Raw genomic sequence first — 13,897 nt, forward strand, 5'->3', positions numbered from 1 at the left:
GCGCCATTTCACCTGTGCACGTCCCGAAAAGCTACTACTTGGAATCTGGAAGTCGGGAAAGTCAGTCTTGGAAATTTAAAGATTATGTTAAAAAGTTACTCAGATGTATTTGCCACATGGATTTTATATGCCCCATGTAATGAATTTGATAGGAAGACAAACTTTCTATCAAAAAAGGCCTCTGAATTTTAAAATTACGATAGCCTTACACAATTTGGAAACCTTCAAATGTGGCAGACAGAAACCTTGCGGTAAAATGCAAGACTCGCTCTCCAGTTAAAATCCAGGGACTTCACGTATTGGCAGCCTCCTCATAAACATTTTATTTAGGGAGATAGGCCGCCTTTTCCTAGCGAAGACAAAGTCCTGTGGAGAAGTGGGAGGAGAACAGGACTTCTCTGTTTAGGACATCCCGTTCTATTTTCTTTTCTTTTTTTTAAATATATTTTATTGATTTTTTGCAGAGAGGAAGGGAGAGGGATAGAGAGTTAGAAACATCGACGGGAGAGAAACATCGATCAGCTGCCTCCTGCACACCTCCCACTGGGGCTGTGCCCGCAACCAAGGTACATGCCCTTGACCGGAATCGAACCTGGGACCCCTCAGTCCGCAGGCCGATGCTCTATCCACTGAGCCAAACCGGTCAGGGCTATTTTCTAATGATCTTGAGGCAGTTCTCAAAGTACAGTTCCTGAGCCACCAGCATCATCCGAGACTTGCTGAAAATGCAAATTCTCAGGGCTCAGTCTAACACCTCCCAAAACCTCAATCTGGAGGTGAGGTCTAGCATTTGTATTCCAACAAGAACTCTAGTGATTCTGATGGTCACTATAGTTTGAGGCTACTTACTACCTTTGGGCAAATGAACACAGGCTTTTTTTAGCACTTCCTAAAAATGAGGATCTTTTATGTTTTCAATTTCTAAACAAGTGGTCAGATACAAGGACACAAAAGTTCAGAAACTGGCTTTGAGGACCATAAACACTGAGTACGATTCACTCTGAAGAAGATAAAAACAGAAAAAAAAGGTATCTGAAAATATGCATTATAAAGTCATAAGGAACATTTAAATACTTTATTGTAACATAACATGCTTTTCATCTGTTACTAATATTTTAATATGAATATATAAACGTATTTACATTAACAGGGGTCAATCAGTGATGATTTTTTATCCTGCATAACTGTTTCTATTTTTGAAGAATGGCATCTTACTTTTAACACAAAAATAATGTATTGCTTTAAAATCAGGACTTAAAAACAAATTATAATAAAGAAATCGATAGGAAACAACAAAACATGCATTAAGTAGCCAGCAACTGCACTGAAATAGATACACCACTCACATATTCCATTATGTAAATGAATTCAAAGATATTTCATGACTGATCAGCTAGAAGGGACATAATGATTTATAATTCAAATAACTGAGCACTGAAATCAAATTGAGCTAATATATATTTCTAAATATGCAAACCTGAAATAATTGTTAAAAAATATAAATCAATGTACCCAGGTTGAAACCATTCGTATCCCTTAGTTTAAAATGTTATAGCTTTTAAACTTTTATCTAATAAGTTTTCTGAAAATATGATTTTTTAGTAACTTTAGGAAGTGCTCAAAAGCAATAAAGAGCCTATAAAACAAAAGGTTATAATTGTAGGATTAAAGAATATATACAGAATATAAGGAGATAGGAGAAGGATCTTAATAGCAGATACAAATAAACTAGGCATTATGCAAATTATACTAAAAAGAATACAAATCAAATTAATTTTATATTAGATTTCAATTTCAACCTAAAAGATAGGGTAAATCTAAACAATAGATATGTGCTATAAAATAACAGGTTTCTTTCTAGGTAATATGCTCTCAGAGTAATTCATTGTGAAAAGGCCAGAGTTTGCAATACTAGGAAGTACTTATAAACCACTTCATATGTTAGAAATAAAGAGTATTTCAGCATTATTATTTTAAAAAAATACAGGTTCAGGTTTTTTTTTTAATAAGAAAAAATACATATCTTAAAAAGCCAAAATGACCACTGGAATTGGGTTGTACATCACTTTCCAGTAAAAAGGAAAAACAGCCTGGACAGGTGTAATTTATCATTTTTCTGATTTAATATCAAAGAAATATATTAAAATAATAAAAAGAATCCTGAAATCCTCAAAATTTGTAGTGATAAATAGCCCTCCCTGACTTTATTGCATTATACCTACTAACAGAAATATTGCATGGTGGATTTTGCCAGACAAGGACGATTATTTTCCAATAAAAAGTTGCATATTAAATTCCAGCACAAAAGTGGGTGTCTAATACTTTGGAAATCTTTTATGGCTTGCCAAGAAACACAATTTTAAAGTTAACTAATACAAACATATTCCTGAAGTGAACCTACATTAAAGATTTCTCTCCAATGCCCCCATTTTCAGAATGTTATCTTTATATTAAAATAATAGCTAATCTTAGTGGTTAACTAAACCAACATTTATTTTTTACACTCTTCTCTCTCATTGGTAGAAACACGACAGTATTATCAATTAACCTAATAAGAAAAGATGATTCTGGTTTTAGATTTTAAAAATCTGCTAATGAGAGAAAATTATAAACATTTAATGTGTACTGAGAAGTCTCATTTTAGAGTAAATAAGATGTTGAGTTGATAGGACCAATAATCAAAAAAGTGTTCAAAACACTTAAAATTTCCTTCCAATTCCTTTATGTCTCTTAACTAATGAAAAGAATATTCTTTTCAACTGAACACTACTGAAGACATACTGATTCTTAGGAATTCAGATTTCATAAGGTAATATTTTAGAACATTCTGACCTTATTAAAAATACCTAGCTAATGGAATGCACTTGTTAGGCTGTTCATACAAATGGTCAAATATATAGTAAAAAGGATATCCAACAGAAAGGTCATTTAGGAACTGAAGAGTCCTCGAAATTACAGGCTCACATCTTCCCCAGTATTTAAGGTTTGTAACACTAAATATAAACAAGAAGTTTTAAATTGTAAGTAAGGTATTTGCTTGTATAGGGAAAACATGGAAATACACATACATTCATGTAAGTTTGAAGACCTAAATCACAAAATACCAATGGGACATTTTCCATTCTATTCTTTTCATAGCACATTCAAAACATCTACAGTCAATGTACAAATGGTGCATAATTCTATTCATTTAGTTTTATAAACGAAAAAGTTGCCTAAGTGTTTCACAGGAAAAACATTAAGTTTGTATCTGAAACAAACATCCGTGGGGATGGATACCAGGAGCTACAAGGAAGTCAAATAGAGGCTCACAGTTACTCGCAAGAAACGAACCATCCAACTTGCGGCTCCAAAACTCACTTCTGATGCTTATGATTGTTCATCTAGCTTTATTCTCTGGAAGCCAGATAGTACTATTTAAGTGTTACACAGGTCAAGTGGGATGCCGAGTGGAGGCACACCAGTTTAGGCTAAGTGTGAAAGTTTTATCTATGACTAGAAACTAGTGAATTCTGCTAATATTGTAAGGATAATTAATTCAGTTTCCATGAATATGTCTCTGACAGCCATAGCTTCCTTTCGAAGGCAATGAATGCCCTGTCCTAAGGTAATCAAACCTCTCTTAATGATTCTAATTTGCAAAAATCTCTTCACTTGGTCTTCCAAATTGGGTGTTTTCTTTTTAATTTAAAAAAAAAAATGCTACCCAATTGACTTGAGCCAGAGTCTGTAAACTTTGTAAAACCATGTCTTGATGCTGCACACTGCAATTGTGTGGAGACCTTGACAAATAACAATGCCATCTGGATGGTGAACTTCAAATATGAGAAATTAAGTTTCAATTAAAAACTATGCTACCATCCTAAGAAAACCCAATTTTTAAAGTCTCTTATTAAGAAAATTAATATTTATGAGGAGATTTAAACACAGTAAAAGGTCTATTAGATTCAAACCACCAACAATAAAAGAAAAATAAAAAACCAGAGCAGGAACTCACATTTTCGTCATGAATGTTTCTAGAACGTGGTTGTCATCTGTTATGCCTAGCACTTCTGACATCCGGGCATATACCTGCACAAAAACAATTGTTAAAAACTTTACCATTAACCTATATTTTTAAAAGACCATCACACTGAACAAATGGAAGATTTAAATTGTAAGTAAGGTATTTGCTTGCTTCTATCTTAAAGTAGGGAGTAGGTGGGGAGAGCAAATGAAGAATTTTAAAAAATGTTTACAATTTTAAAATTTACCAACTTTTTCTTCTGGGAAGCATCTCTCTTATTTTGAAACGCATACACACCCCTCACATACTCCTTTTACTCCCAGCACACTACATATTTTCCCCCAAAGTGGGAACTAGTATCCCTCCTTTCTCAGACAGGCATACGCATGTGAAGGGCTAGAAACTGCAGTGCCTCGGAAAAAGGTTCCAGCCTTCACAAAGCTTCCATCCATTCCAGATTTGAACAAACCGCCAAATAATTCAGGATTATGTTAGGCTGTTATAAAAAATAATTTCAAACATATAATGAAAGAATTTATAGAAATTCTCAAATATCCCTCCATTAAACTCCCCCAAATAACAGAGATAGGTCTTACTTTCCACACTGAAACAGACATTCCGGGCTCAGGAAGTCTCTGCAGAGTGCATCAGGGCCTGGGAATCCGCTAACCTTCCAATTAGGGAGCGTTGGTCGCAGAGTTTGGGGTGCAACATTTCAGTTCCAACCCAAGCCACACTGAGCTGATAAACACATAGCCCACTTCAATTGGGCCAATGCCACTGGCAGCCAATGGAATATTCCCTAATACCCTGGCAAAGCTGCGAGGTGGGTTAGTTAACACCTCCACACTCCCTGATGCTCTGGTGTGATTCCAGGTTATCCCTGCCAGACACCAGCTGTATAGGATTTCTCTTCTGCGATGTGATCCTGTGATTGCTTTCTCACTTTCTCCTGACCAGCCTCTTTCCTATATGGTATGGCAATTTAGCTTTCACTCTCTCCGCCTTGTTTTTCATATGTTAACACCACTTGATGTACTGCCACAGGTCATGAAGGTGAGAAAGATCACAGGGCGCCCGGATGCAGGGTTATACAGGGGAGGAAGGCTGTTCACTGCAACCTCGTATATTTGGATTTTAAGCACTATTCAAACCAGCAGCTTGTGTTCCAGGTTTTCAACCTAAGTCCCATGACCAAAAAAATCTCCTCCGGCCCATAGAGGAAATCAGAGAGAAAGAAAAAGAGAGAGAAAAGAGAGGGGGAATATGGGGGCAGGTGGAGAGGGCAAGAGAAGAAAAGAACACCAGGGTGGAGGGGAGAAGCTGGGGGAGAGACAAAGAAAGGAAGATTGATAGCCAATTTCCTGTTGCCTCTTCCGCTAACCTCTGAGCCCTACAGAAAAGCACGTCAATGACTGTATCTCTGACTGCTCACGAGAGTAGGCCTTCCTCTCTTGTATGACTGAAGCTGTCACTGTGTTTGTGAGATGTCTAGGGAAAAGAGAGAGCTAGGAAGAGAGAACCTAGGGAAGTTAGTCACCACCAATCCCCAATGATCAGAAATCTTTAAACACGTGGCAGGCTCAAAGGAAGAATGGCATGTAGAAAGGGAAGTTGCACTATCTCACTATGATCCCAAACCTTTCTCACAGGTGGGAGAGAATTGGGTCCCTTGGAAAAATGGGTGTTGATATGATTACTGGCATACAAGGCCCTTCACAACTTCACCCCCAACCTACTTCTCCTCTACCGTCTCCCTTAACCTGGAGCCGCAATGAAATGAAGCTGGGTCACTGAGGTTTCTCAGGCAGTTTCAGAGCTCCATGAGCTCAAGTGCGTCATTTTGCCTGAATCTGCCTTCTTTCTCTTCTCGATTCCCATTCAGAAGTCATCTCTCCTCCCCCCCCCCCCCCCCGTCATGCTACTGTTCACACTGTAATTGTTTGGGTGCCCGCCCCCGCCCCCGCCCCTCTGTACTGTATTTTTGTAAAATAAAATTTTATATTTTTAAGACTATAAATGCTTGTTTTTGGCAAAACTCAGGCTTAATCAAATTTTGATTTTATCCATGCCACACTGAATAATAAAACATAACTAAAATGTGATTTTAAACATTTTACATTTAAAAAATATTTTTTTAAATGGATGGTTTTTTGTTGTGTCCCTGGCACTCAAGAAAGGAGAGAGCTAGACAGGCGTCTGTTGTGCTCTGCTGTCAAAACAGTTCCTCAAAGCATCGGATTTGACCCAATAAGATACTAGAAAAAACGGTCAACATTGACACATGGCAGTGCTTTAATCCACAATTATCCTTGTAACTTGCACCATTCCTTTTATCATCCATTAGCTTTGATTCCCATTATCCCATCTAGAACTGTGTCAACGCTTTTGTCCCTAGGGATTTCTCTCCACTACTAGGATCTGACAGTCAAGCTTGAGTACTAAACAGGATCATTACCTCTTAAATCCACTTATCTGATCTACTGAATAGTAAATTGAAAAGCTCATTAAGAGCAACAATCTGATTTGTTTTCACGTGTGACAGGGTCATTTAAAATCAATGTATGATTACTGCATTTCTTTTAAGACTGGCTCACATTTTCCAAGACACCTTATCATCAGAGAACACACAGATAATATGAAAATGTCTTCAAACTTTTGGAATTTAATTATGTCATAGACACACATAATTTAGGGGTGGGAAGTAATTTGTCCAGTGAGAAAAGATCTATACAACTGTTTATCATAAAACACAAGCCAATTAAAGCTTTCACAGAAAAAATTCCAACACAATATCACTTCACCAAAAACAATTTTTATGACAGCCAGAAGAAAGTACAATATGATACTCATTTTAAGGAAGGATACAGAAGTTGGCATAGGAATGCAAAGAGAGGTAAAAACTCACTTTAGTTCACAGATTTCTAATCTTTTATTTCAGAATCAGTTAAGATAATCCAATCACAGCGAAAAATAAGCAAAAATCTAAGAAATAAGAGACTAATCCATTGATATTGTCCATGGTCTCCAAAGGACACAATGAAGTGATGTCTTTACACGTTTCACATAATTGGAGAGGCAAACATTACAACCTAGTTTCTGCCTGTCAGCCCGTGCCTTCTTCCTTTTTTCCTTCTTTTTTAATACTATAGGCTTGGTGCACGAAATTCGTGCACGGGGTGGTGAGGGGTGTGTGTGTCCCTCAGCCCAGTCTGCACCCTCTCCAATCTGGGACCCCTCGGGGGATGTCCGACTGCCGGTTTAGGCCCGATCCCTGTGGGACTGCTGGCTCCTAACAACTCACCTGCCTGCCTGCCTGATCGCCCCTAACTGCTTCTGCCTGCCAGCCTGATAGCCCCCTAACCGCTCCCCTGCTGGCCTGATTGATGCCTAACCACTCCCCTGCCGGCCTGATTGACGCCTAACTGCTCCCCTGCCGGCCCAATCGCCCCCCAACTGCCCTCCCCCGCAGGCCAACTGTCCTCCCCTGCTGGCCATCTTGTGACGATGTGGGGCAGCCATCTTGTGATGACATGGGGGCGGTATCTTGTGGTGGCCATCTTGTGATGACATGGGGGCAGCCATCTTGTGACATGAGGGTGTGAGGGTCCATTTCCAATTGCCTCTTTATTATATAGGATGCCTGCATTTCTCCATTAGACTACAAGCTCCCTGAGAGCAGAGATGATGCTCTGTCTTTTACCTCTCATGTCTAATAACACTCATGAAATGTAAAATGGCTAAAAGGGCGTAATGGTAAAATGTAAATTTTGGCCATTTCATTAAAAAATTTTTAACAAAAGGATAAGGTTGTTTTAGAGAACCCTTTTCTCTAAAAATAATGTACCCCAAATTCCACTCACCAGAGGTGACCACAGGTAAAATTTTGTCATTTAAAAAGATGTGGTTTTAATGCTTAAATAATATTTCTGGAAGAAGCTCTCTGTAGATCAGTAAGAAGAGCTCTCCTCCACTGAACACTCAGAGCACCCATGATTGCCTGCCTGTTTGTGGCACTTCTCTTAGATACAATACAATTTGATCTTGTTTTAGAATTAATTTTCTATGTGAACATGGAAACTTCATTTTCCTCCACTATTTCAAGCATGTGCTGACTGAGGGTCGGGAGGGTGTCTATTTCTCTTTACATCTCCAGAAGAATTTACAACACTGCCTTGATCCCAAAGATATCTGGATTGGCATTCTGGGTCTACCACTAGCGAGGTGTTACTTAAAATCTCTGAATCTTGATCTCCTATCTGTGAGACAGGAATAACAACACTAACACCTACTTTATGGGCTTCAAGGAGAAGTAAATGAGGCCTAACCCAGAGCCTGGCCTTTAGTCCTCAACAAGTGCTGCTCCCTTCCTGCCCCACTCCATGGCCCCTTCTCACAGGAGCTGCTAAAACTGGCAGCTAATGCCTTCATGAGGAGGTTCATCACATAAAGAATAACAGAAAAAGAAGGAGCTTACCTTGAAGATTTTCACATGGCACAAAGAAGGTTACAAACAAACAAAACCTTAACATATGTGAAGCTTTGAAATCTTTACATGCATATTCGGTCAACACACTCTAATCAAGGTGAGAAATGGCGTTTGTTGAAGGGAGAAAGCTTCAAAATTTCATGATACAAAGCCAAATTCTCTCTACTTCTAAAGATTGCCTTAGAAGCTAGAAAAATTGTCCATTTTTACCATCCATCCATCTCTCTAGCTCTTGAAATACAGGAAGTTGTCAGAAATTACCATTAGTATAGACTTGAAAAGGCATGTTCCTAAAAAACTGTTTTAATATGTTTGTTTTCTTATTTTTATTTATTTTACTGTGAAGATTCTTTCAATTTTTGGAAAAGAACATTCGGGTATGTGTATGACATTTCAATGACCCAATACTCCTCTAACTTCTCAACTAACCAAATGACAAATGCTGCCCGTGCCTGTGCAGTAGCTTATATAACCTTCTATCTGGCTTTTAAGAAGGAAGCGAGATGAGATAAGAAAACCAGACAAGAGAATAAACATACAAATAGCAGTAAGCGTTTGAGCTGTAAACTTAATGTAATAAAGAATAAAAGCATGTGCTGGGATAATTTTTAATTATTTTCTCCTTCCAATCCTAATCCTTGGTCTTGAGTATCTGCAGTGCTGTCTCTCACATTCTGGTTATAACTTTGAAGAAACTAATTATGTCAATCCTCAAATTCGAAGTAGATTACAGAACTGGGAAACCCAGAATATTAGTTCCTAAAGGTTGTATGGATATATAATGACAGTCACAGAAATTCAATAACAGCCCTCTATGAAATGCACTCAAAAGCACCACATGAAACAAATTAAAAAGAACAATGAATCGCTCATTCTGTGCAAATAAGAAAATAAAAGAGAAAAACTGGTTCTATAGTTTTTCATAAGAGTTGTTATAATGAATTAAGATTTTGGATAATGAATCTTCAGAAAATTACAGTAAGTTAATACTCCTAGGCCTTCTATAAATGATCTCAAAGAGTTTTTGTAAGCAGGCTCTATGCAGAATTAGCGGTGCTGTGAAAATCAACAACGAAGTATTCTGCCATCAGATATATTTTCCTGAACCAATTTATTCTGAAAAATTCACATCCAATACAAAATCGATACCATAAAATTAAAAAAAAAACAATCGTACATTTTAAAGTATTATTTCAATCTATTGAAATGACTTATCAAGATTTTTAACAGTTGTAATTTGGCAAAACAAAATCTGTCACGAGAAAGCATTCGATATAATGAAAGAATTCGTTTCTTAGAAAAAGAATTTTGGAACTCAGTGTAAATTCATTTATTGTAAGAAATCAATTTCCATATTTTTGTCTTAGGCTTCAAGTGCCCTTGAGGTCCATGCAGTGCTTTCTGTAAGAGACCCAGTTCTGTAAGGGGAGGGAGGAGAAAGAGAGAGGTAGGAGGAGACAGAGTATTTAACCACTTGTATGTAAACCATTTGAACTAAAGATACTAAGTTCTTTCATTAACATTTGAAGCAGATTAAAACATGAACATCACAATTAACTTATGACACATCAAGAGAATTAATGGTACAAACACCACTGCTGCATATTAAATATACTTAGTGATACTGAAGACATCCACATCAACCTTTGGCTGACTAATTTTTCCATGTCAGTTAAAATAGCATCACAAAATATAGGACCACAATTATAGGTAAACAAAATCTTCTGCCAGAATTTAATTTAAAAACCATAATGTATGTTGGAAACCAAGTGGTAAACGTTTAGGAATCTGTCTGCCTTGTCCAGAACGGCACATGATAAAGAAAAGTTGGCTATGGAAGTAGCAAATAAATATGAACGTTAAGTATTTATTTCAACTGGAGTATCTGAACCCACCATCTGTGGTGGCCATCTTGCTGAGGGGACATGTACCTAACAAATCTCTTAAGAGGCATTCCCAATCCGCTTGAATAGGCTATTGTGTAAGAAAACTTGGAGCCACCCCTTTGGCCTCACATTTCCTTCGCTCCACAAGCTGTGGCACAAAGCATGAACTCAGCAGGCCGGGGTGCAGGGCTGCCTGCTGCCTTGTGATAATCCCCTCTCCCAGTAGGGGCCTCCACTGATGCATGGCTAAGAACATGCTTCCTCTTTTGCTTGCACCCCAGTGGGGTTTCCATTCCTAACTTGGGCCCACATCCAGACCACTAAGGAAGGGCTCCAGATGCTGCCAGAGATATTTTTGGATTAGTGTCTAAGCAATCATTTATTAGAAAGAGGAATACAGGTAGAGTGTGAAAACCAGCAGTACTGGGAATTTTGGAGAGATTCTTTCCCTCCCACCCCCACCCAGATCTAAGGTCTAACTACCACCTGTTCAACAGAAGCTGGCTGTTTGCCTCACTTTCCTTAGGGAGCCACTGACTAAGGATCTCCACCAGCATGAGCCTAATGCCTCCCGACAGGCCTTCGCTAGCCAAGAGGGACCTGGGTGGAGTGCACCAGTTATTGGTCACAGGATACACAGCCCATGGCAAGACTCCCGTGGTGCCACCAGCTGAAAGCCAACTAGAGAAGATGAGGGGTGCAGCACAATTGTCCTGACACAGCTTTGCTCCTGCTGGCTGCCAACTCACTCCATGTCTGAGGCCAAGCTTCTGTTAAACTAGTCTTCTGTGGTAAAGCCCCGGGTAAGTATATTATCTTCCCAAGACCATACAAGAAGAAGCTAGCCATGGCTCTGGCACAGGCTATTCGAAGAAGCCTTCACTAATTTTGGGAGAAGGTTTTGAGACCAGGATTTGAAGGGGCATTTCAGGTATCCAATTTCTAATTCTTTGCAATAACAAATGTATAAGATGACATGATTAGATTCTGGAGCACAGAAGTTGATGCTGGATGAAGATGGTGAGAGGGTGATGGGAGAGGAAATCAGGAAATAAAAGGTTTTGTTTATGCCAATCCTCCCTACCTCTCAGAAGTGTCAGCCAGAAATATATCTGGCACATGGGATACATGTGCTATAGATACTGTTCAATAACAGATCCTAGTCACCGTAGCCAAGTGAAACTTTCTCCTTCAGGTAGGAATACTGGTTAGAACTGGCCACTTCAGAAATGTTATGATCAAGAAGAGTAGGTTGCTTTCACACTACGCAAGCACACTAAACAGAGCCGACTAGTGAACATTTGGTTATAAAACATGCACACTGCAGAGTTATAGGCTGCATTAAAAAAGGAACTCAAGACAGTGCACCCCTACACACATCAGTGTGAGCGTGTGCCTATTTGGTACTGAGAATCTGGGGCTGTGGTGAGACAAGCATAAAGATTGGTGATCCACCATAATAACCGCAACCCAACTCACCTTCACTACTTTCCAAGCCTTCTCTGGAACTCTGGACACATCACTCCTCAGGCGTACCACCTAAAAAGCACAGAGTTTAGGGACCAGCCACCTGGCGTTGGGGTAAGGGAAGAGCAGGCCTTCCCAACTTCAGATACAAGGAGAATGTGGCTCAGGATCTTTTTGGCTGTCACTTAAAATATTCTTGGGGCTTTGATTTCATTCTGGAGGCCACAAGTAGAGGCCTGGTGAAGTGCTGTTCCAAACCCATTACAGTGGGTTTGCTTCCATGTAATAATTCAAGAAACCAATTACTAAAGGATAGCGCTAAAAAAGCACCAATTATGCCCTAGCCAGTTTAGCTTCGTGGACTGAAGGGTCCCGGGTTCGATTCCGGTCAAGGGCACATACCCCGGTTGCAGGCTCGATCCCCGGCCCTGTTCAGGCGCGTACGGGAGGCGGCCAATTGATATTTGCATTGATATTTCTCTCTCTCTGTCTCTCCCCCTCCCACTCACTCTAAAAATCAATGGAAAAATATCCTCAGGTGAGGATTAACAACAACAACAACAACAACAACAAGGAAAAACCCCAAAAGAGCCAATTATAAAAATACTGACAGATCTATCTTAAGGAATCTGCTAGCACTAGTTTCCCAGGAGGCGCTCTCATTATGTAAGTGTGGCCAGTGGGGCTGATGCACTAGTAAGTAGGCCAAGTCACCTTCTCATGGGTAAACGTACATCTTTATAAATGGAACTCATTTCTATAGTCATTTAGAGGGTTAAGTAAATCATATTGAGCCTCCCACCACTTAATCAAATTCTTACACACACACTGTCCCCCATCCTCTAAAAGTACACCGAATTACAGTTACAGTGGGTGTTCACTTCCACCAGGACCCATTTCCACTTCCAGCATCTTTATTTTATTCAGACATGTTTCCCATTAATATTACTCTATTTTGTCTCCATGTTGCCGCTCTAAACATGTCCGATTTTCTACATCTAAAATGACTTCTGTACCTTTCTCCTAAGAAATCCTCAACTCTGTACCTCTAGGAAGAACAACCTGACATGAAGAGAATAACAGCCCAGGGAATAAAAGAGGGGATGTCAATGACATCGTCTATTTTTTGCTACTTTGTTAAAGCAGTTATTTCATTTTTTCATAATAGTCTCACATTTTCATAATAGTCTCGATTTTCCTTGTTCCTACAGTCCTTTGTACCTTTCAATTTATCTCTCACACTAGCCTAGTTAGTGACAACTTTAACTTACTCAAATGCAGTGAGTCCGAGTTCCCCTTCCGATGGCCCATTAACACCCTCAAACATAACCTCTGGTTTCCCTGAGCAGGCAAATCAGTGCAATAGTGCTGCCTCCAGCCTAGTCTTCCTAGTGAAGCCTTCTGTGTTGAAAATGAGCTACAACATGTGCAGAAGACCAACTGGTGGACACGGTGGCCAAGGAAGCGTAGTCCTCTCTCAGTAAGAAGACAGAAATGAGCAAGTTAACTGAGTATGTATTTTAGATAACTAGGAGGAAATACAGAATGTACGCGCAGCGCAATGCACACAAGTTTTGGAGTGAGACTGCTACTTGCTAGCCTAGCACAGTGCTTGGCTAAACAGGCACTGAATACAGAATTTTATTTAATGAATTAACTCTACGATCTTGGTTAAAATTAGTTAGCTTCTCAGAGCCTCAGTTTTTCGTCTATAAAATGGAAAGAATAATATCACAACAAGTAATCTCATAAATGAGGAGGTAGTCTAGAGAAGTGGTTAAGGAGAGATTATGAAAGCCAAGAGTAGCTGGATTCTACCACTTACTGAGTGATTTTGAACAAGTTCCTTACCCTCTAAACCAGGGGTGGGCAAACTTTTTGACTCGAGGGCCACAATGGGTTCTTAAACTGGACCGGAGGGCCGGAACAAAAGCATGGATGGAGTGTCTGTGTGAACTAATATAAATTCAAAGTAAAGGAGCGGAGGGGAGAGCAAGAGAACCGGATAGAACAGCCGGATCTGGCCCACGGGCCATAGTTTGCCCACGG

General features: G+C 39.3%; 1 protein-coding gene across 2 annotated transcripts in view; it reads right to left on the reverse strand.

Moving 5' to 3' along the window:
* The window catches only part of RANBP17 (RAN binding protein 17), a 234,587-nt gene that overhangs the window by 85,964 nt on the left and 134,726 nt on the right, over nt 1-13,897 (reverse strand). Inside the window, exons 15-17 of one of the 2 annotated variants that reach the window (XM_080677002.1) lie at nt 11,861-11,920; nt 3,998-4,071; nt 2,913-2,993 (exon numbers count right to left, since the gene is read on the reverse strand). In XM_080677002.1, coding sequence (XP_080533128.1) covers nt 2,913-2,993; nt 3,998-4,071; nt 11,861-11,920 — 215 coding nt within the window. The remainder of the gene's footprint in view (nt 1-2,912; nt 2,994-3,997; nt 4,072-11,860; nt 11,921-13,897) is intronic. The other variant, XM_080677003.1, reaches the window with a different exon arrangement.

The sequence above is a fragment of the Plecotus auritus genome (assembly GCF_963455305.1).
Source record: "Plecotus auritus genome assembly, chromosome: 6".
In the NCBI taxonomy this organism is placed as follows: Eukaryota; Metazoa; Chordata; class Mammalia; order Chiroptera; family Vespertilionidae; genus Plecotus; species Plecotus auritus.